General features: G+C 37.8%; 1 protein-coding gene across 2 annotated transcripts in view; it reads left to right on the forward strand.

Moving 5' to 3' along the window:
- Agbl1 (AGBL carboxypeptidase 1) overlaps window positions 1-21,803 on the forward strand; it is an 893,368-nt gene that overhangs the window by 474,644 nt on the left and 396,921 nt on the right. For both annotated transcript variants that reach the window (NM_001432252.1, NM_001432253.1), the window contains 1 exon segment: window positions 12,787-12,918. In NM_001432252.1, coding sequence (NP_001419181.1) covers window positions 12,787-12,918 — 132 coding nt within the window.

Raw genomic sequence — 21,803 nt, forward strand, 5'->3', positions numbered from 1 at the left:
GAGCATTCATCATGGGGTTAGGACAGTTAATTCAGTTTGACCTTAGCACTCCTCTAATTGTTAAGATGCATATCCTGCCCAAGACCATATTCCTAGGCTCTAGGGATTAGAGTTGCAACATGCATTTTATGAAGCCCCAATTCATCTCACCAAAGGTTCAGAACAATGGTTTAATGCTCACTGGTAAAAACTGGAATTTTTTCTAGTTTCATTCTTATGTAATTAAACTAGAAAAAATATTCTCATGTATCTTTTTTTTCAAGACAATTCTATCACTGTTTTAGGTTGTTTTCTATGTAGGGTTTCCTCTTCAGTCCCAGGTACTATGCAAATAATGTCAGACAATCTGAAACCAGAGGCCTTAGTTCCAGATAAGAAAGAAAACAATGGCAATAGATTGGCCTATGGGAATGTTCACATATTGTCTACAAACTGTGACCAGTTCTATCTACAGAAGTATGAGGGCAAATGTCCTCATGTAGAGCTTAATCAAAAATGAAGGAATGTCAGAATGAGCTTTCAATCAGAACCTACGTTCTAAAGCTTCTATTCTGTGAGTAACAGAATGGCATGTTTAATGAACCCTGGAAAGGTATATGAGGCTTGCACTCCAATTTCAAGAGATGAACACATAAAGTGCTTTCCTTAATGCCATTCAAATGTATACAGTAGAATAGAGATTCAGATCTGCTGTGTTTTTGATTTTGAGGTATTGCCTCCTTTTGTGACTTACTCTTTAAGTGTGTTCAGATTACCTACCTATAGGTTCAAAGATTCTTCAGGGCTCATGGACTCAAAATAGCTGTTAACTCATATTTGTAGTATATCACAGTCTTAAAAAAGCCCCCAAGCAGGGCTGGAGAAATGGCTCAGCGGTTAAGAGCACCCGACTGCTCTTCCAGAGGTCATGAGTTCAATTCCCAGCAACCACATGGTGGCTCACAACCATCTGTAAAGAGATCTGATGCCCCCTTCTGGTGTATCTGAAGACAGCTACAGTGTACTTATATATATAATAAATAAAATAAATCTTTAAAAAAAAAGCCCCCAAGCATTAAAATCAACATGTGTAAGTGGCAAAATTTTAATGTCCTCTTGGAATAGAGCCCAATTCTCTGCCAACAGTGTTACTACCAATCAGCTAAATTTACCTGAAATTGTTGTAAGAGTATTTTTGTTTCAATTTTGTTATTTCAATTAATTTTGTCTATGTAATTAAGTGTGGGATCTAATATATGCATATGATAAATAATGGTCAAATGAAGGTACCTAATATTCCTATCTTCCTAAAAATAAAAAAATATAATGTGGTCATAGAAAGGTAAATATTTCAAGTTCTCACCTACTTGTGGATGGTTAAAATGTTAATTTCTGTACAGAATATTTAGCTCTAGTATTCCTCAACACAGTGGGCTGACTGCAAGTTCACAAGAATTTACATAGTTTAGAGTCTCAGAGGCTCCAAAATCAATATAATGATGAAGATATAGATAGGTTGATCACCCTTTATTGCATATATGTGCATTGAAATATCACAGGTTCTCCCCATCAATAGGTTCAGAAAGGAATTGGAGGTGAATCAGCATGAAGTACATCCTTTGCTTCATGTCTAGCCTCCTCCAGAACTTAAACTCATACCTCCTGCTTCAAGACTTGCACCAAAACTCATACCATTAGCACTGACCACCTGACACTCTACAGATCCCCAGCTACTGATAGACACTTTTGTCCAGCATAATATTCCAAGGGTTTAAAGATTTATTTCCCAAAGCCCATAAATAGAGAACCTTTTGTTTAAAACCTTCAAATCTTTACTGGCTTGATTGGCTGAGTCAACTTCTCTTCGGCACATAGAACAACAGCATGTGTCCTGCCCCTGAGAATATAAATTGAATCTGGGTTCAAATATTCAATAATGTACTGTTGTCATTCCTGCTTCCAAGGATCCCTGCATCCCAAGGAGTCAGTGTAATCTCTGCTGGTGATTGTGTTCATCAAGCTCTACATAGCAAGGCTCCAGTCTCATGGTTGAAAGCTGGAGGAAGGCTGTTTCTCTGTGTGAGAAGCTTTAGCCTCCAGGAGAAGAGTGATTTGGAAGGGAAGAACCCCATATCTGATATACATTTAAACACACGCACATGTTAAGTCCTCAGAAAAACAGCATTTCTTTCTGCTCTGACAATCTCTAATTGAAGAGCAGAGCATTTATTTTAAAGAGTGACAGGTGAAAGGCTTGTTTAAAAGTATAAATAAACATTAATTAGCTATAAACATGACAGTCGCAGACTTGTTTCCTGCTGGGACCATCTGAGAGGTGGGTGAGAAACAGCTGAGTACTAAATGCTATTCCCAGTGTTCCAGAGCTCTCTAACAGGCAGGATGCCACCCTTTAGGTACCCACAGAGCTATATTTAACCCACCACTTGCCAGCAGCTGCATCACTGCCGCTCACTAGCTCTGGCCCTGTCCTGCCTGAAGAAAGAGTCCCTCTCTGTCCACGTTGATTTTTAAGTTCTTTGGCATAAGATTAATGTTGACTCTGCCCGATTTCTGGGTCTTACGAAAGCACTGGAAAAACACTCTGTGATGACTGGGAAGATGCACCCGTCACAGGTGCTATTTAGGTATTGGAGTCTTGGGTTAATTGATACCACTTATAAGAACCAATGAAATGGAAATCATTGCCCTGATTCTTCTGAGGATTGCCAAAGAATAGGAAATTTGCCTTTATTCTATACACCTTCTCACGAATTTGGGTAGTCATCTTTCTTTTGTACATTAACTTATATTCTGCAGTTGAAAAGATTGAAGTAGGTAGGGATGCAAAGCCTATATGCACATTTTATTTAATTTTTAGTTTATAAAATTGACAGATACGTTTATCTAGGAGCATAAGGATAAGACTTGGGTTTGTTATTTAGCAGAATAAAAGATTGTTGGTTGCTTTAAGATCACAATGGACTAAGGTAGGAGGGAAGTAGCTCTTAAAAGAAACAATGTGACACAGCATAATAAAATTGATAACAGAGGTATGTATGAGATTTTTCTGGGACATCTGGGATACAGAAGAGTTGAGAAGGATTTATGGAAGGACTAGGCATTGATGCTACTACTTCATTTGTATTTGAGGGGTAAACTGGTTTATGGAGAAGAGACTCCTGGGGTCTTATGGGACTTTTTGTATTTCTTTTCCATTTTCTTGAACCCACAACGATTGTCCTTGCTCAGATGTTTAACTCAGGCTAATGTCATCTAGGCAGCTCTTTAGGTGACGTTCCCTCGTCCTAAGTGATACTACATTGTCTCAGATCGGCAATAAAAACTAACCAGCACAATAATCAAAACAATCCCTTCCCAAAATAAGAAAATCCAATTAACTACTGATATATTCAATAACATGAATCAAATTTAAAACTTTATGTTAACTGAAAAAAGTGGACATGAAGGGATATATACTGAATGTTTGTATTTCAAGGAAAATGGAAGCTGAACTTTAGAGCTGCAGAAGGAGGCTAAATCTTTGAGTTTAGGAGAGAACTTCTAGGTAGTGAAAATATTCCATATCATTATACACAGTTGTACTAAACTTGCTGAACTGTATATTTAGTATCCATACTTTCCAGTAAAGTAAAATATTTGCTTAAATATAGAAAATCTAAAACTACACAAAGCAAAAATACCGAACTTTAGAATGTAGCTAGAGAAAATTGGGGTGCAAAAAATAGGGTTGGTCAGCCTGGAAAGGTACTAGTTAGATCAAGAAGTACAATTTTGTCCAACCCCAAAGAAGATAGGGAAGATATTGTTTAGAAGTTAGGAAGAATCAGACAGAGAGAGAGCATGACAGCAGGGACACCCAATGAAGCAGACAAGGTCATGAATCAGCTGTTAAGAGGCACTGAATTGCTTCCTATTTGGGAAGATCCACATGAGAGCGAGGGGACCCTTGACCCAGGGGACAATCCGGCACAGTGTCACCAGTGGAAGAAAGCTCTTAGCTACATCCAGGTCATGGGAAAACAGACAAACGGTCTCTGATGAGCTGCCATGTTGCAGCCAGCCTCGCCCTTGGGCTGCTGCCAAGAACTGGGGCTTCAGGATTTGGAGAGGTATTGATTCCCATCCTCATGGCTCTTGCTATGTGAGTGCATGTTGATAAAGGGATTTCAGGGCTCTTTGAAGAGCTCATTGATTTACATTTACAACTCACACAAGCTGGGCTGCCTTCTGCCAGAGGACAGGATGTGTGTGTGTGTGTGTGTGTGTGTGTGTGTATGTGTGTGTGTGTGTGTGTGTTTTCTTTCTCTAGAGCCCAATGGTATATGAATTTTCTCTATGTAACTGATTTTCCTGGTTATATTCGAATCTCCCATCATATTAATTAAAAGGCATAGAAAAAGAAGGGGGAAAAGATCACAGGCCTCTTAGACCCATTTACTCAGAGCTCAAGATACTTAGTACTGTTTTATCTTTGGCACTGTATTCCTCAGAAATGGCATCAAAAACTGGTATTTCTTTCCTTATATCTGTTGCTTGTTAAGGAACTAAATCTAAAACTTTCTACTCCTTGCATTTGATTATATGACCGGGGGGCAAGCTACCTCCAGTCATTGCTACTGTAACTGGTAGAGGAGAATGCAATGTCCATAAAGGTGATAGGAAAAAAAGTAATTTCAATTCTGTTTCCTTTTATTTCGAATGATTTCTTGCTAGCACAATAAGATATCTATTGAAAATCTGTGTTTCACTATGCCTTTTTCTGACACAGATAACTTGTTTGTAAATAAATTGCCAATGTTTCTTAGATTGATTACATCGATTACATTGAAAACCCAAGACTACTTTTCATGTCTCTTCTGTTGGTGTCTTTTGAGTACCATGTGGTAGAGGGGCATTCAGGGTCCTACATCTGCCACAGGTAGGGCCAGCTGGAACTCCCAAACAGGTCTGAACATTTGTACATTTGCATGAGATGGGATGAGATGAGGGGAAAATAGGAAGAATTTTCTGAACCAATGTTTCCCTTGAGACGTCATGAGTCCCCCTTTTTTTCATTTTCTTTTTTATTGGTAATTTTATTTATTTACGTTCCAAATGCTGTCCACCTTGCCAGTTTCCTCTCCGCAAATCCCCATTCCATCCCCCTTGTCCCATGAGGGTGCTCCCCTGCCTCACTACCCTAGCATCTCCCTACATTGCAGTATTGATCCTCCACAGGACCAAGGGCCTCCCCTCCCATTAATGCCAGATAAGGCCATCCTCTACTACATAAGCATGTAGAGCGAAGGGTCCCTCCATGTGTACTCTTTGGTTGATGCTCATGAGTACTTTTCCTGTGAGCTGGTAGAAACATCAGGGACTTAAAGCAAGGAGTTGAGGCAGCAGGTTGAGACAGGGGAAAAGGTGTCAAGAACTGTGAAGAAATGGAGCAGTTAAGTGGATTTTGCTCGGCATTGTTCTCTGGGGAAAGGACATAGTTAGTGCAAAAGTTTCAGATGAAATTAGGTAGATGGTTTGTGTGTGTCAGAGGGTAGAGGGGCACCTTTATTTTTTCAGCTACCCAAAAGATTGTTCAAAGAAAGTTTATCTTGTGAGTAGATAAAAGTCATAGTAATAGTTGACAGGTTTTTGCTCTTAAAGTAAGGCTTGCATGGACCAAAGTACAGTTGGCCTCTGGCTCAAGAGCACTACCAATTCTCAAGATGAGGAGGTAAAACTAGGGTAAACCTTCTTGTACTAAAAGGGTAACCAGATGATGGGCAAGCATCCATACTCCCCAGTGCTAAAAGTTTACCCAGACAACTTGGAAACTTATTGTAGATCAAAAAGACTAGTCTGGGTCTTGCCTTCTCATAGACAAAGAGGGTTTGCTAACTTAGCTTCCCTGGTAGGAAGATGATATAGATAAGTAGTGTAGCAAGGGCTCACTCAGACTGAGAAGTCAGAAGAGCTGAGTTTAAAAGTGGCGCAGGAACTACTGATTCACTCCCTCCTACATGTACAAATGGAGGAAGGGAATCATTTCAGCCCTGAAGCACCTGCCCAGGGCTCTCTTCAGAACTCTGCCTTGGTGTTAAACTTACCACTTAGGAACAGGCAACCAGTGACATACAGTAGGAAACATCTAATGCATGACCTTGGAAATACATTTCCTGTTTGCCAATTAACAATGATTGTATTCTTTTTCACTGGTGGAACCACTGTTTATAAATGTTTGATTGTAAAGACCTTTTAGAGTCAGAGTGATCAGAGTTTGAGATGTAGCATGTTGCTTTGTCTGTGGGCATCCAAGGGCAAGAGGTTTAACCTCCTGTAACATTGGTAGAAGTGAAATGGCAGTATCTTTCATGGGAGACCTTTATACTAATTGTGGATGAGTATAAGACCTTAGTGTGGTAATTGACCCATGTCAGATATTCTAATAGATATAAAGCATTAAAATTATTGATAGTGTTAGGCATTAAATACAAAAAAAGCCAAATATTGAACTGTATATTTTGGATTTCTTTATATGAGATTTTTCAATGTAATTTTAAAGAAAATGTTTTGTTGTTGCCCATGGCTAATCTCATCCATCATTTGGTGTCACGTTCAAGTTAGATAACATGTTACCTATGGAGAAAGTGCAGTACAACATTGTTATCCATGAATCCTGTGTCCAAAGATTCTAGCAAGTGTAGATTGATATATTTAGGAAAAATAGCTGTGCTGAACATTGCAAATTTTGTTCTCCTGCCATTATTACCTAAAAAAAATGACTAGCAATATATAGTGTTATAATTATATAGCATCTATGATATGTTAGGTATTTTAGGCAGTATAATGATCATGCAAAGTATTTGGAAGCTTTATATAACTTATATGCAAACATAATGCTGTTTGCATAAAGAATTCAATTATTTATGGATTTGTGGTGTCTGTGAGGACTCCTGAAACAGATGCTTTATAGATACTTGGAGAAGACTGCATGGCAGGGAGGACTATATCTGGGACATGCAGTTTGTAAAAAGGACTCTTGGAAGGTAACTGCATATGTCACTAATATCATTTCTCTTATGGAGATATTTACTATTCTCAGAAACTTGGACTGCATGCTGCCTGCCCAATACTGTATACAAGTGGAATCTCTGGGGCTTTGGGAGCCTTGGTTGGTTTAATTGGAAGTGTTGCTCTTTGGGGATTCCATCACATTCTCCAGAACTTGCCTTCTCCCAGATCCTGTCTTGCTTTCATTTTCCTGTGGCAATTGTATAAATAATGCAGAGGTCTCACTGCTGAGAAGGAGCAATGAAACCCAGATGTCAAGATCGGGAAAACACAGCAGCTCAAAGCTTTTCCAGCAGAGCAGTAAACACAATCAGACCTAGGTGAGCCACTGGGAGCTGGGAAAACACTAAGGGAAGTGTTTGAACAGGGTTAGCCTCATGAAGATGGAGGCCCAATTAGAGAAACTAGACTTGGGGCAAGAGAGGCAGAAGGATAGGAAGGACTGTGCAGAGCATAGTAATGCGATCCTGATCAAATTCTTTGCTGCATGAGGAATGACAGAACTCACATTTTCATTAATTAAATTAACCTTGCAATTAAGCTCAAACAAATTCCTCGGGAGAAGTCCTAGGGAGAGTTCTAGGGAGTAGAACCATAAACCAAAGCATGCCATTTACCTTGGATGGAGAAGGAATTAAGACCCTGAGAGGGGAATCAGTTTAGCCAAAAGTCAGAAGTCAAAACCAAGCACTTTAGCCCAAGCGAAACTAAAAAACGCTGTATGGAGGCTTTAAATCCCTATATCTTTTTTCTTTTTTCTTTGTCTTGGATAATAGTATAATTATTGCCTATTAATTTAAACCTTAAATTCAGGTATAATTGCTAACTTCATTCTCACAATGTCTTTAAACCCACTTACTCTCCAAGTTCTGTGAATTTCACCCTCTTAAAAAACTTCCTTTCTGTATTGTTTTAAAACATAATTTTAATTTGCATGTGTGTATACATGTTTGTGTGCATGCATGTGCATGTGTATGTGTATATGCCATGGTGTAGAAGTAAGAGAACAACTTTCTGGAGTTTGTTCTTTCCTCCCATCATGAAGGCTCTAGGTACAGAACTCATGTCCTAAGGCTTGCATTCCCTGTGCTTTGCTCACTAAGCACTGTACCAGCCCAAACTTCCTTTCTCTAGATTCTCTTCTCTGTTGACTTCAGCGATGCCCTTGTCATGGCTTTTGTTAGACCTCTATCCTGGGATCCAGCCTTAAGCTCTCCACCTTTGGATATGATCCTGGTTTTCCTCCTGGCTCAAATGCTTTGAATCTTCCTTCGCCTCCTCCAGGAAACCATCCTGATACCATAGAATGTCACATAAATGTGCTAATAACCAGCCTACTGTCTACATCTCTAGTTTTCTAAAATCCGATCTTTATTCACATTCTGTTTATTCTGAATTATTGCAATTCCTCAAAGACATCACTCATTCTTTCCCATTTTCCATTTACTTGGTAAGATTCATCTGATGTTGTAACACATCTCTGTGACATTCAGGACCAGCATATTGAACTCCTGCTGAGGTGTCACTCCTTGGAATGACAAGTAAAACATTCCGCTCTGGAAGTAGGAAATATGGTTTAAGTTTGATTTCCAGAGAGTTCAGTTTATCTTTACCTTAGCTTTCTTCTCTGGCTACCATGTTTGCTAGCTTTTGGAATCATCCCCATCATCATAGCTTCTGGATGGATCACCATAGAAAGGAATAAATTGTGTTTGTGTATTAAGGCAAATTTGGATTCAAATATATACTCACATACTCAATAATTGAAACTTGAGCAAGTGATTTATTTGAAATTCAGTTTTCTTATTTAAAATGGGGACAATGAAACCTATGCCTTCATGGGATACTCACTGTTATAATCTTTATGAGATACTTATTGTTATAACTTCATGATAACATTTACAATTTTAACATATGGCCACACAATTAAATGTTCTATAACATCCATTTTGTATAATTTCTTAACATGCTAACTGATACCTTCTAAGCGATGTATAAATTAACCATTATTGTTGTTGTGCAGGGCAACAATGAGCTATGTTAAAATTGTAATTTTCCTGCCACATAGAATGCAGACATATTTTTTGTTGAATACATTGATGAGTCAAATATGGTTGCTCATTGATCTATGAGTGTAGTGGTCTCCAAATTGGCGATGGTCTCTACTATTCTGGCAAAGAATTTTCCCAGAAGAAAACACAAGTATCAAATCTTCAAGTAGAAAAGAAAAAGCTTTCCTCAACTGAAATAAGTTGATAATTTGCCTTGTAATTGCCCCCTGCAATTTGCAGGAGCACATGTTTCTTATAATTAACAGTCATTTATTTTTAGGGATGTCATTTGAGCAGCAAGCAGAACAATGTCTCCATTTCTTTCATTCCGAATCCTCAGAGGCCACTGGAATCCTAGGGCTTAGCAGTGTTCATTCCCACAGGTGAAAAGGTCTATAATTTGTCATTTACCTCAGCTTTCAGAGTCTGTAAGGATCAGGAAGGAAAAAAAATTGCAGCTTTTATCTCTATCTGAATCCAGCATTTAAGGAGCTCCTGTCACCAAGCAGCCTTCTGGCTTTATTGAGAAATCTGTTGCTAAGACACAGATTTAATTTGTTTGCACACTTTTCATAAGAATGGTGCATGTTTATTCACACAGAAAAACCAAGATGTAAGAGAGAAAGGTTGGTGGAAAGTTCACGATACTTCACGATCAGATCTTAAACAGTTATCTCGTTGGCCCCTTCAGAAAACAGGTTTTTCAGACTATGATCTTGGGACCAGGACCATCAGCCTCGCATGGGAGCTTGTCAAAAAGACAAATTCCTTGGCCTCACTCAGACTTACTTGAATCTCAGAACTGCTGGAACAGGGCTTCAATGTCTGCCTTGCCAAGTCCTCCATGTTTCTCTGATGTGTGTCAATATCTGAGAGCCATTGTCATGTAACATAGGCCAGAGCATCATCTCTATCTCATCCATCAATTGGGACGTAAAAACCAAGATGTAACCTCAGTCAGGGCATATGATTTGAAAGAGGATGCTCTTTTTTTTTTAAAGTACCTCACAACACCTCCAATTGCCTCCTAATTGATAAACTCAGATGAAATATGAACATAATGTTAGAAAATAAGTGCACACCATGTCCAAGAAGCAAAGAGTTTATAAGCCAAACGAATCACAAGGGTTTGCTAACAAATCCTAGGAAACCCAGGAAATACATGCAGGAATACAGTCTTAGGGAGCATTTCTAATAAGGACAGACAGATTTGAGCTGACACCACTGATAAAAAGACCATAATCCAGAGCTATTTCGTTAGCTTGAGAAACTGGTTATGAATTCACAAGCTTAGCCCAGTGGTTCTCAGCCTTCCCACATCTAAATGAATGTAGACCCTCCACATTTCCTCTGCCTAGGGTTTGTATCCTGGACACATTTTACAGTTTTACTTTTCTTTTCGGAAACAGGGTCTTATATCATAGCCAAGTCTGACCTCAAACTCTTTCTGTGGCTGAGAAATAGCCCCAAACTGATGATTCTCTTGGCTCTACCTACAAAATGATAACACTACAGGTGTGTGGCACCACACCTGGCCACACTTTGACTCTTAATTTATGACAGTGCAGTTAAACTTGACTGTTTATCCAATCTGACATTGTCTTTTAGTAAGCATTTAATGATTCACATTGTGTATATGTTGGAATGGAAATTTACCATTGTGCTCAGTATTTTATATTTGTTCATGTATTTGTACAGATTTCAATCCTGTTGGATATGGCAAGGACTTTTGAGGGAACAATATATATCCTTGGTTTTTATTTATACACCTTGAAATAATTCAAGGTTTACCCCATTCTTCATAACTGCCATCTTAATAAATCAAAGTCTACCTTCAGTTAATATGTTACCTCATGTGCACTCTACCAACCCTATAAAAGTATACTGGCAATTTCTCATATTTTATGATATTGTGCTAGCACATTTACTTTCACATATGTTCCAGCTATTGTCCAGATTATTACTCGGTGCATTAGAATGTCATTTACATGTTATAAGAATTAAAATAAGAAAAAAATTCTTTCCCATTGCATGATCTTTTTTTCTAGTACTTTTTCAGTAAATTGACTGATAAAGATTGCAACTTGGGAGACCACAATGATTTTTGGCTCTAAGTACTTCTGTTTCAGGAAAGGGATAGGTACTTGGACTCTTGGAGGCCATATTTTTATATTCTCTAATGACCTTTTCCTGTGCAGTCAGCAAGGCTAACAGGAAAATAAATACCTCTTACAGAAGAGTGAAGAAGCATAGGGAGAAATAACTAGACCACAATACCAGATGCTAACAAATTCAAAACATTGGAACTCTCCTGGTAGAGAGCTGTATTGGGGTCTAATCAGCCACTTGGCTGGATCTGCAGGGTATAGTCTCTCCAGGAGCACTTCCAGGTTGTGATGGAAAAGTACCTACTGTGTGTGTCCTATTTATTTGCTTCTATCTGAGTGCTTTATGGGAATCTTATATCTGCATTCAACCAAGAGAGAAGAATTTGCTCTTTTTTCTCCTTGTTTGTTGGGTGGGGGGAGAGAAGTTTCATACAGAACCTAAAAGTATAATGAGTTCTAAACTGGGAGACTGCTACTCCTTTAGGGTAGCATTCTTAATGTATCTTCTGTAAGGAAAGAGCTCTGTATATGTTGCTTGTCATGTGGTGGTAAGCATGTTTATTTTGACTCAAATAACAGATTATTGTAACACTTAACTCTTTTTAGATAACACAGGACCTCTCCAGGCTTGGTGGCTTAAACAAAAACTATGTTTTAAATTTAATGATTTTGACTAAGACTCATGTATGTCAACTGGATGATTCTTCTGGTCTGATGAAGGTGGCCAGTAAAGAAACCTATTCAGCCCCTTGGCAGAAATAGAACACAGGAATTGTGAAAGTCCTTGCATGTAAGGATGAGGAGAATTTGCTGTCATCTTTTTGGATTCCATAATTTGTTCTTATTATTAAAATATTTTTCTGGATTTTCTGTCAATGACAGATTTCTTGTGACTTGCCAAGAAAACATGTAAAAGGAATGTACTTCCCCTCCATACCAATAAGGCTGCTGACCATGTGACTTTCTTTAATCAATATGAGCAGATAGATATTTGCTTTGTTTTTGGAAAAGCTCCAACAGGTACAACAAGAGTCTACTCTTAGTATCACTTTTCCATTTGATACAAACCAGCATGTACCAAAGAAGGGCTTCTACATCTTAAATGCTAGAGTGAGGTTATATAGTATAGATCATAGTTCCTCTCTAGCATGAATTAAATAGTTTTCAAAACTATTGAGTTTTAGAGGTCATTATTTTTCATCTCAGAACTTGGAGAAGAATCATGATTCTTATATATTTGATATAGTCAGTTAAAATGGCTCTTTTCTGTTTATTATTCAATTTTCAAATATTCATATGTACTTTTATAACTGCTATTGTTTCTATTTTCTTTCTTGGTTATGATTCTGTCCTCTGAGTCATAAGGGAATTTTTTTTCAGAAGAACTAATCATGCTCTTCACATTCTGTTCCCTCCTAAGAGTCTGGCAATCTACCTTCTTCTCTGAGTGCTTTTCCAAAGTTCCAGAGTCATCACATGGCAAAGCAAGCAGCATCTTTCTGACAACTTTGACATTTCAAACATGTAAGGGGCCAGTGAACTAACCTGGATTTATTTTCTCTTTTTGTTGATTGTTGTAGGTCTTCTGTGACTTCCATGGTCACTCCCAAAAGAAGAATGTATTCCTTTATGGTTGCAGCATGAAAGAAACTTTGTGGCAAGCAGGCTGCACTGTGGGTGGATCTGCCCTCTTGGAGGATGTCAGCTACAGGGTAAATCACTCTATGGTGTAGTATGTTATATTAGGACCAGGACTTTACAGCAAGTACATATTACCACTCATCTTTGTTTCTAGACAGATGCTTTACCACTGATCTGCATCTTCAGTTTCCAGTCATCTTTTTTTTTCCCTTAAAATAACCATCTTATTATATCCATATGATTATAACGTAAGCAGAATAGATATTTCTGTATCCTTCCTACAGTTGTGTTGAATAATGTCACACTATCTGGTAGCTTTATTTCTTGTCTTCTTTATGGCTCAGGAAATTGGTGACAAGAAGCCTTATTTTAATGTCTGGTTTATAATTATTAACTGTGTGAATTATCAGTCTGCCACCTATAAAATAAAGGCAGTATAAATACTGTTTCTTTTACAAAGATTATGGGAGGAACATGATGATCCTGAATACAAAAGAACCTTAAGCAGATATGAAGGGGAGAGTGCACTGAAATGCTCATCAACCCCCATCTCTCTCCATGAAAACTCTTTGAAAAAGAGAATAGTTATCTTATTCATTGAACTTAATTTTTTAATAGGTGGCCTCTGGGGATATGGACTGCTCTACATTCAACTACAACAGAAAAGAAGTTAAGGAGGAAAAGGGGTGACCATTCCATGTTAGGATAATATAACTGCTTATGAGACATAAAAAGATGAAATTTGGAAAGCTGTCCAAATGCACAATTAAGACTAGCTGTTATCTCAAACTTGAAGAAAAACAATACAATTGTGATGATGCCGAGTTCTGCTAAATCTTTTTTTCTAAGTAGTACAATTTACTATACACAATGTAGATTCATCTCTAAGGCTAATGATAAAATTAAAAGAGAAATAAAAGCCCAACAAACTAAGTAGGAGTAGTGGGCTTACTCTTAGTACTAGGAGGCTAAAGTTGAAGGACGCTGAATCGTAGACCATCTTATGCTGTACGGCAAGACCAACTCTCAAACAAACAAACAAACCAAAGACAAACAAACACATTAAAACAAACAAACAAAATATTTACAGTGATAAGCCACCAGAAGCCTAACTGGTGTTATTCACCTGAGGAGCTCATGCGAAACTTTAAGGAATGACCTTATGCATAATGCAGATGCATATATAATATATCATTCAACCTTACATAGAGTTGCTTTGGCTTTTACTGTGTCTTTTCTTAGAGAAGGTAACAATATTCGTGGATGATTCTCTTCATGGAAAAGTTAGAAGAAACAGGACCTAAGAGCTCACTGTACAAAGAGAATATGAGTCTGAGCAGAGGCTGGGCATCATAGTTGTCTTAGTTCCTTCTCCTCACTAAGTTAAGATACCCCAACCAAAGCAAAGCTGGGGACACAGGTTTTATATTATAGCTCATACTTTGAGGGACAATATGTCATGGCAAGGAAGTCAAGAGAACAGAAGTTAAAATTCTGGCCACTTCACGTCCACAGTCAGAAGGCAGAGAAAGAAAGATACATACATATACTTGGCTCAGTTTATTTTTTATATAGTCCAGGATCTTAGTCCAAGGAATGGTGCAGCTCACGGTGAGTCAGTCTGCCCTCCTCAACCAATCTAATCAAGAAAATCCCCTGCAAAAATGGAGGAACGCTCAAAAGCCCACATTCCAGCTCATTCTGAAGCTCATCAAGCTGACAATTGAGATTAACCATTTAAATCACCAATGGTGCAGTGGACTCTTCTGTATTTCATTTTATTGCACGATGATATTATTTGTTATATTAGTTTATTTATGCACCGAACGTTTCAAACTCACTGCTGTGTCAAGGAGGGCAAAAGGAACGACAAGAGATAGATAGACAGACAACAGTTTCTGCCTCTGAGAACAAGTTGGGGAGGATTTGCTAGCAATGTTATTAAAATCTTAGCGCATCTGCACAATGACAGTCATCTATGGTATATCTTATTTCAGGTGGTCAGTTGCCCGAATCTCAATTTTTTTCCCTTGTAAAATGATAAAATCAGAGTTTGTAAGGAATGTATAAACTTGGGTTTGTTGCTACTCTGGAGTTCTTCAAGGGTCATTCATGCCTATTAAGCAATGGGTGTAAGAGGAAGGTGAGGAATGTTGAGCTGCTTCTCGAACCTTCCCCAATTATAGCCTCGCTTTACAGTTCCTGCTCAACATTTGTCTCCTTCCACCACTGGTGTTTTAAATAGAAGGCACCATAATCTGTAACCAATGAATCTGATTGTGATGTTTAGCCTAAATATTTTTTTTTGCCTGTGAAATGGATCATTTCAGAATCAAGAGGGGATGTTCAGTTTGTCACAAAGAGGTGGAGACCTTGGAGAGACCCTTTATGCAAGACATGTTTATAGTCCTCTCAGTTGCCAAGAGTCATGGCCTTGAGAGTATATTTACATATCAAACAGAGGAATTCTGTCCTTTAATATCAGTGCCAAAATGAAACACATTTCACACACACACTCAAAATATTTATTCAATTTTATTAATCAATCGTAATAGGACTTCTAGTTAGAATACTATAAACAGGTCAGTGAATACATTTTGTGAAACACAATTATGAAAAGGGACAAAGTTAACAAAAGGTAAAATTTTAAGCCTCTGCAAACTGACCAGATACAGATGAAAAAATATTCAGTTTCAAAACTGCTAGAGTTTTGCACAGGAACACCTCAAATCAATATTACTGAATGGGATTTCCCTAAACATTTTTAAATTTACTCATCAAAATATACAGCTTAGATCAAGGAATAGTAACCAACATGGTTAGTCACAATAGGGCTGAGGTAGGAGTATAGCAAGTTTAAGACTCCATGAGATAAATAGTAAGACCCTGTGTCAAAGCAAAGGAAAACAAATGAGCAGCCTTAAAAATGTCACCAAGTAAGGAGGGAGACATTTCTTGCTACTAAATGAAACCTCTAACTCGAGAATGGGTTATATCTAATTGAGTTTTTGGACAAAGGGTTCTCATGAAAGCCCCCAAACAACCCAGAGTAATGCCAAGACTACTACAAATTGACAGTAAGTCTTTATTGATGAAGATGATATCTAAACAATTCATTGAACATGAAGAAGTTGACATGAGGCCTACCTAGAACCGTCATTCCTACACACTATTATTTATGGTACTAGATGGTCCTCTGCACTTTACCAAAGATATATTAAACACCAAGACATCTAAAAATGCACCAATCTCCATGGTAACATACCAACAGACATGCTACAGTAATAGTGACATAGGAGTTGTGAGAGTAATAATTCACTATCTGTTTGGAATTAAGGTAACTCCATGAAATAGAAGCCATGGCTGATACTGAGAACCTGGAGTTAGATATGCCTTGGACCTAAGGGAAAGTAAATAATACTCTTCTGTTAAAGGAACATAATAATAAAATGACTCCTAAGGACATCCTGTTATATTCATAGATATAACATAGATGATGATGTCTTGTTCAGACACCATCAGAAAGCTTCCTTTTGTATTATATGGAAACAAATACAGAGTCCTACGATTGGACAGTGTGAAGAGAGTTAGAGACTCTGAAACACTAAGTCCTAAATGAGATGTTTCCAACAAATTATCCACTCAGGGATCAGCAAACTCTATGGAAAAGGAAATGAAAAGATGATGAGAGCCCGTGGGGATGGAAAACACCATGGAAACAAGGGCTTCTAGGCAAAACAGGACTGATGCTATATTAACTTATAAAGACTGTAGCATCCCAGAAAAAGCCTGAAGAAATCTAAGCCACATGGGAGTGCCAGTACTGAGAGGGGAACTGGATACAAGCTCCCATCCCTAACCCAAAGCTATCTCAATTGATAATTACAGAATAAAAATTACTTTTCTCCACTAGAATCCCACGGGGTATATAAACTACATTGAAGGGCAGGCACCATGTCAAGCCCCGGATGGCCAATACAAAATGAAATGAATGATATTTTGGGAGGAGTTTTGTTTTATAATGCTTTGTGATTTTTTTAACTCTACAGCTCTTTTGCTTCTGTAGTATGGTTTCTAATTTTGTTTTTGTTTGTTTCTGTATATGAGAATGTGTATGAATATGTGCCTCTTTGTAGTTTTTGAATGCTTTTTCTTTCTGTTTTTGGTTGGTTGGTTAGTTGGTGTGGTTTTTGTTTGTTTTGGTTTTATCTTTTTTCCTGTTCTTGTTTTATTCTATTTTATTATTTTAGATGCTTCTTTGCTTCCTTTTCTAATAAGAATGAGAAAGGATATGGATTTGGTTGGGTAAACAGTTGGGGAGAATGTAGAAGGAGTTGGGGCAGGGAAAACCATAATCAGAATATAGTGTATGAAAAATAAAACTGTTTTAAAAATGTAAAAGGTTAAGATAAGAACACACACATATTTTTTATCTTACACACACATGCACATACTCAGAGATACATAGAAACAGAGAAGTGAGATGGGCAAAATATGTCACAAGATCTAGGTATAAGAAGAATAGAAGGACTCATATATTACCTCTGTATAATCTGGGGTTATGATAAAATATGTATATGTACATAGGAAACCTCAGAGCTCACTGACTAAGGAAATTCCCAAAGATTTGCAAATTGGCCACAACTTGCTCTCCAAATTCACTTATAAACCAATCACAAAAAAAGAGAAACTGCATGGGCTCAAGATATAGGAGAGCAACTTTTATCCACATTATTAGCTAGTCCCTATGTTGAGCAGATGTAGACAAGTAACACATTTAAATACATATTTTAAAATGTCATACTGTGGCAATATCACAATAAAAATATAAAGAGATTCTACAGATTAGTCTAGGGAAGTAGTAAAATTCTAAAAAGATATGTAGAAACTATAGAATATAGGAAAGCTACACACAGTAAAATTTATAATATTCAGTTTTCTTAGAAAAGCTATAAATATGAAAACAAAGAATATGAACCTTATTCCTATGAACCTTAATTAGGAGACATTGCAAAAAATAGACATTGACTCTTAGAACACCACATTTAAAGTATATTCAAAAAATTAAAGTGATATTCAAAAAATACTGTTAAAAGTGATGACGGTGACTTTGCATATAGTCAATTTGGAAGAAAATTGGAAACAAAAAGAGAATTGAGAAAAAGAAAAGGGGGGATTCCTCTCCTCCTGTTTAACTGCTTAGTCCAGCTTTGATGTGTGGGCTTTAGCCTTGTCTTATTGTATCTTGTTTTGTCCTGTTTGTCTGTAGTCTCTTGGGGGCTAGATCTTTTCTGAAGAGGAATCAAAGGGGAGACGCATATGGTATTGACAAGATGTGTGTGAGGAGAGTTAGGAGAGCTTGAGGGAGGGAAACTGGTTGGAAGGTATTGTATAAAAAATATTTTTTCAATAAAAATTACTGTAACAAAAACAAAAAATATTTTGGTAGCCAAAATATTGTTTTGATGAGAAGTTAATCTATCGTTCTCAGAAGAATGTCAGAGAACATAATTAGGATGCATCATAAAGAGATGTTAAAATCCAATGCTAAAGCTTGGCTGGTTCACTACTCTTCTCTCAGGAAGTGAAATGTTAAATAAAAAGAAAGCAGAAAGTCAGTATGATTGAGACTACATTGTGTGACCGCACATACATAATATCTGCCCCTCAAAAAATGCACACTAATTCTGAATGCACACCAAAAACTGCCCATGATAGGAACATGATGGCTGAAAAAAGTCTTAGGACATTATTTTAATAACAAGCCAGTAAACAAAGAGGCAAACAAAAACTTGAAAGCATAAAAAAATATTTTCATGCATCAGCGAGTTACATTACAAATGAAGTTTGCAAGGGACTCAATGTCCCTGAATGTTTGGATGTTAACTTCTTTAAAATTAATTTCTAAAGAGGAAATATGAAGAGAAATTAGAAAATATCTTGACCTGACTAACAGTCAAAACACTATATATCACAATTTTTGGCATATAGCTATATCATTAAGAGAGATGACTATATTACTTTGGATAGATTTGTTAGCAAGGTAGATTTTAAATTAGTTATCTAATCTTGCACACTTGGAATTAAATAGAAAGAAGAGCAAATATTGGGGTGCAATGATGGCCTCAATGTTAAGAGCACATACTGCTATTGTAGAGGACCCAATTCAATTCCTAGAACCCATGCCATGCAGCACACATCTTCCTGTAACTTTAAAGAAAAAGAAAGAAAATATAAACTACCAGTAAGGAATGAAAGAGTGAGCTTCTATGCAGAACCTAAAACTTATAAGTGCATTTTGTTGTTGCTGTTAATAACTGAAAGTCAAATGGATAAATTATTCACAGGATATAAACTATGATATTTGACTCAAAGCGACAGAAAATCTAAATGTATTTCAAGAAAATAAATTGAATTACAAATCAAAACACATCCCAAAAATTAATACCTACACCAAAATAACTTTGTTGGTGAATTTGAGCTGACTCTCAAGATGTAGAGAACATTCAGTATGAAAAGGAAATCACTCAGAAAATAGAAGAGGAATACATGCTAACCCTTTTTTTTTTATTAACTTGAGTATTTCTTATATACATTTCAAGTGTTATTCCCTTTCCCGGTTTCCGGGCAAACATCCCCCTCCCGCCTCCCCTTCCTTATGGGTGTTCCCCTCCCAACCCTCCCCCCATTGCCGCCCTCCCCCCATAGTCTAGTTCACTGGGGGTTCAGTCTTAGCAGGACCCAGGGCTTCCCCTTCCACTGGTGCTCTTACTAGGATATTCATTGCTACCTATGGGGTCAGAGTCCAGGGTCAGTCCATGTATAGTCTTTAGGTAGTGGCTTAGTCCCTGGAAGCTCTGGTTGCTTGAGATTGTTGTACTTTTGGGGTCTCGAGCCCCTTCAAGCTCTTCCAGTTCTTTCTCTGATTCCTTCAACGGGGGACCTATTCTCAGTTCAGTGGTTTGCTGCTGGCATTCGCCTCTGTATTTGCTGTATTCTGGCTGTGTCTCTCAGGAGCGATCTACATCCGGCTCCTGTCGGTCTGCACTTCTTTGCTTCATCCATCTTGTCTAATTGGGTGGCTGTATATGTATGGGCCACATGTGGGGCAGGCTCTGAATGGGTGTTCCTTCAGTCTCTGTTTTAATCTTTGCCTCTCCCTTCCCTGCCAAGGGTATTCTTTTTCCTCATTTAAAGAAGGAGTGAAGCATTCACATTTTGATCATCCATCTTGAGTTTCGTTTGTTCTAGGGATCTAGGGTAATTCAAGCATTTGGGCTAATAGCCACTTATCAATGAGTGCATACCATGTATGTCTTTCTGTGATTGGGTTAGCTCACTCAGGATGATATTTTCCAGTTCCAACCATTTGCCTACGAATTTCATAAACTCATTGTTTTTGATAGCTGAGTAATATTCCATTGTGTAGATGTACCACATTTTCTGTATCCATTCCTCTGTTGAAGGGCATCTGGGTTCTTTCCAGTTTCTGGCTATTATAAATAAGGCTGCGATGAACATAGTGGAGCACGTGTCTCTTTTGTATGTTGAGGAATCATTTGGGTATATGCCCAAGAGAGGTATAGCTGGTTCCTCAGGCAGTTCAATGTCCAATTTTCTGAGGAACCTCCAGACTGATTTCCAGAATGGTTTTACCAGTCTGCAATCCCACCAACAATGGAGGAGTGTTCCTCTTTCTCCACATCCTCGCCAGCATCTGCTGTCACCTGAGTTTTTGATCTTAGCCATTCTCACTGGTGTGAGGTGAAATCTCAGGGTTGTTTTGATTTGCATTTCCCTTATGACTAAAGATGTTGAACATTTCTTTAGGTGTTTCTCAGCCATTCGGCATTCCTCAGCTGTGAATTCTTTGTTTAGCTCTGAACCCCATTTTTAATAGGGTTATTTGTTTCCCTGCGGTCTAACTTCTTGAGTTCTTTGTATATTTTGGATGAAAGGCCTCTATCTGTTGTAGGATTGGTAAAGATCTTTTCCCAATCTGTTGGTTGCCGTTTTGTCCTAACCACAGTGTCCTTTGCCTTACAGAAGCTTTGCAGTTTTATGAGATCCCATTTGTCGATTCTTGATCTTAGAGCATAAGCCATTGGTGTTTTGTTCAGGAAATTTTTTCCAGTGCCCATGTGTTCCAGATGCTTCCCTAGTTTTTCTTCTATTAGTTTGAGTGTGTCTGGTTTGATGTGGAGGTCCTTGATCCACTTGGACTTAAGCTTTGTACAGGGTGATAAGGATGGATCGATCTGCATTCTTCTACATGTTGCCTTCCAGTTGAACCAACACCATTTGCTGAAAATGCTATCTTTTTATCCATTGGATGGTTTTGGCTCCTTTGTCAAAAATCAAGTGACCATAGGTGTGTGGGTTCATTTCTGGGTCTTCAATTCTATTCCATTGGTCTATCTGTCTGTCTCTGTACCAATACCATGCAGTTTTTATCACTATTGCTCTGTAGTACTGCTTGAGTTCAGGGATAGTGATTCCCCCTGAAGTCCTTTTATTGTTGAGGATAGCTTTAGCTATCCTGGGTTTTGTGTTATTCCAGATGAATTTGCAAGTTGTTCTGTCTAACTCTTTGAAGAATTGGATTGGTATTTTGATGGGGATTGAATTGAATCTGTAGATTGCTTTTGGTAAAATGGCCATTTTTACTATATTAATCCTGCCAATCCATGAGCATGGGAGATCTTTCCATCTTCTGAGGTCTTCTTCAATTTCTTTCCTCAGTGTCTTGAAGTTCTTATTGTACAGATCTTTTACTTGCTTGGTTAAAGTCACACCGAGGTACTTTATATTATTTGGGTCTATTATGAAGGGTGTCGTTTCCCTAATTTCTTTCTCGGCTTGTTTCTCTTTTGTATAGAGGAAGGCAACTGATTTATTTGAGTTAATTTTATACCCAGCCACTTTGCTGAAGTTGTTTATCAGCTTTAGTAGGTCT

This window comes from Rattus norvegicus, chromosome 1 (genome assembly GCF_021556685.1).
Source record: "Rattus norvegicus strain SHRSP/BbbUtx chromosome 1, alternate assembly SHRSP_T2T, whole genome shotgun sequence".
In the NCBI taxonomy this organism is placed as follows: domain Eukaryota; kingdom Metazoa; phylum Chordata; class Mammalia; order Rodentia; family Muridae; genus Rattus; species Rattus norvegicus.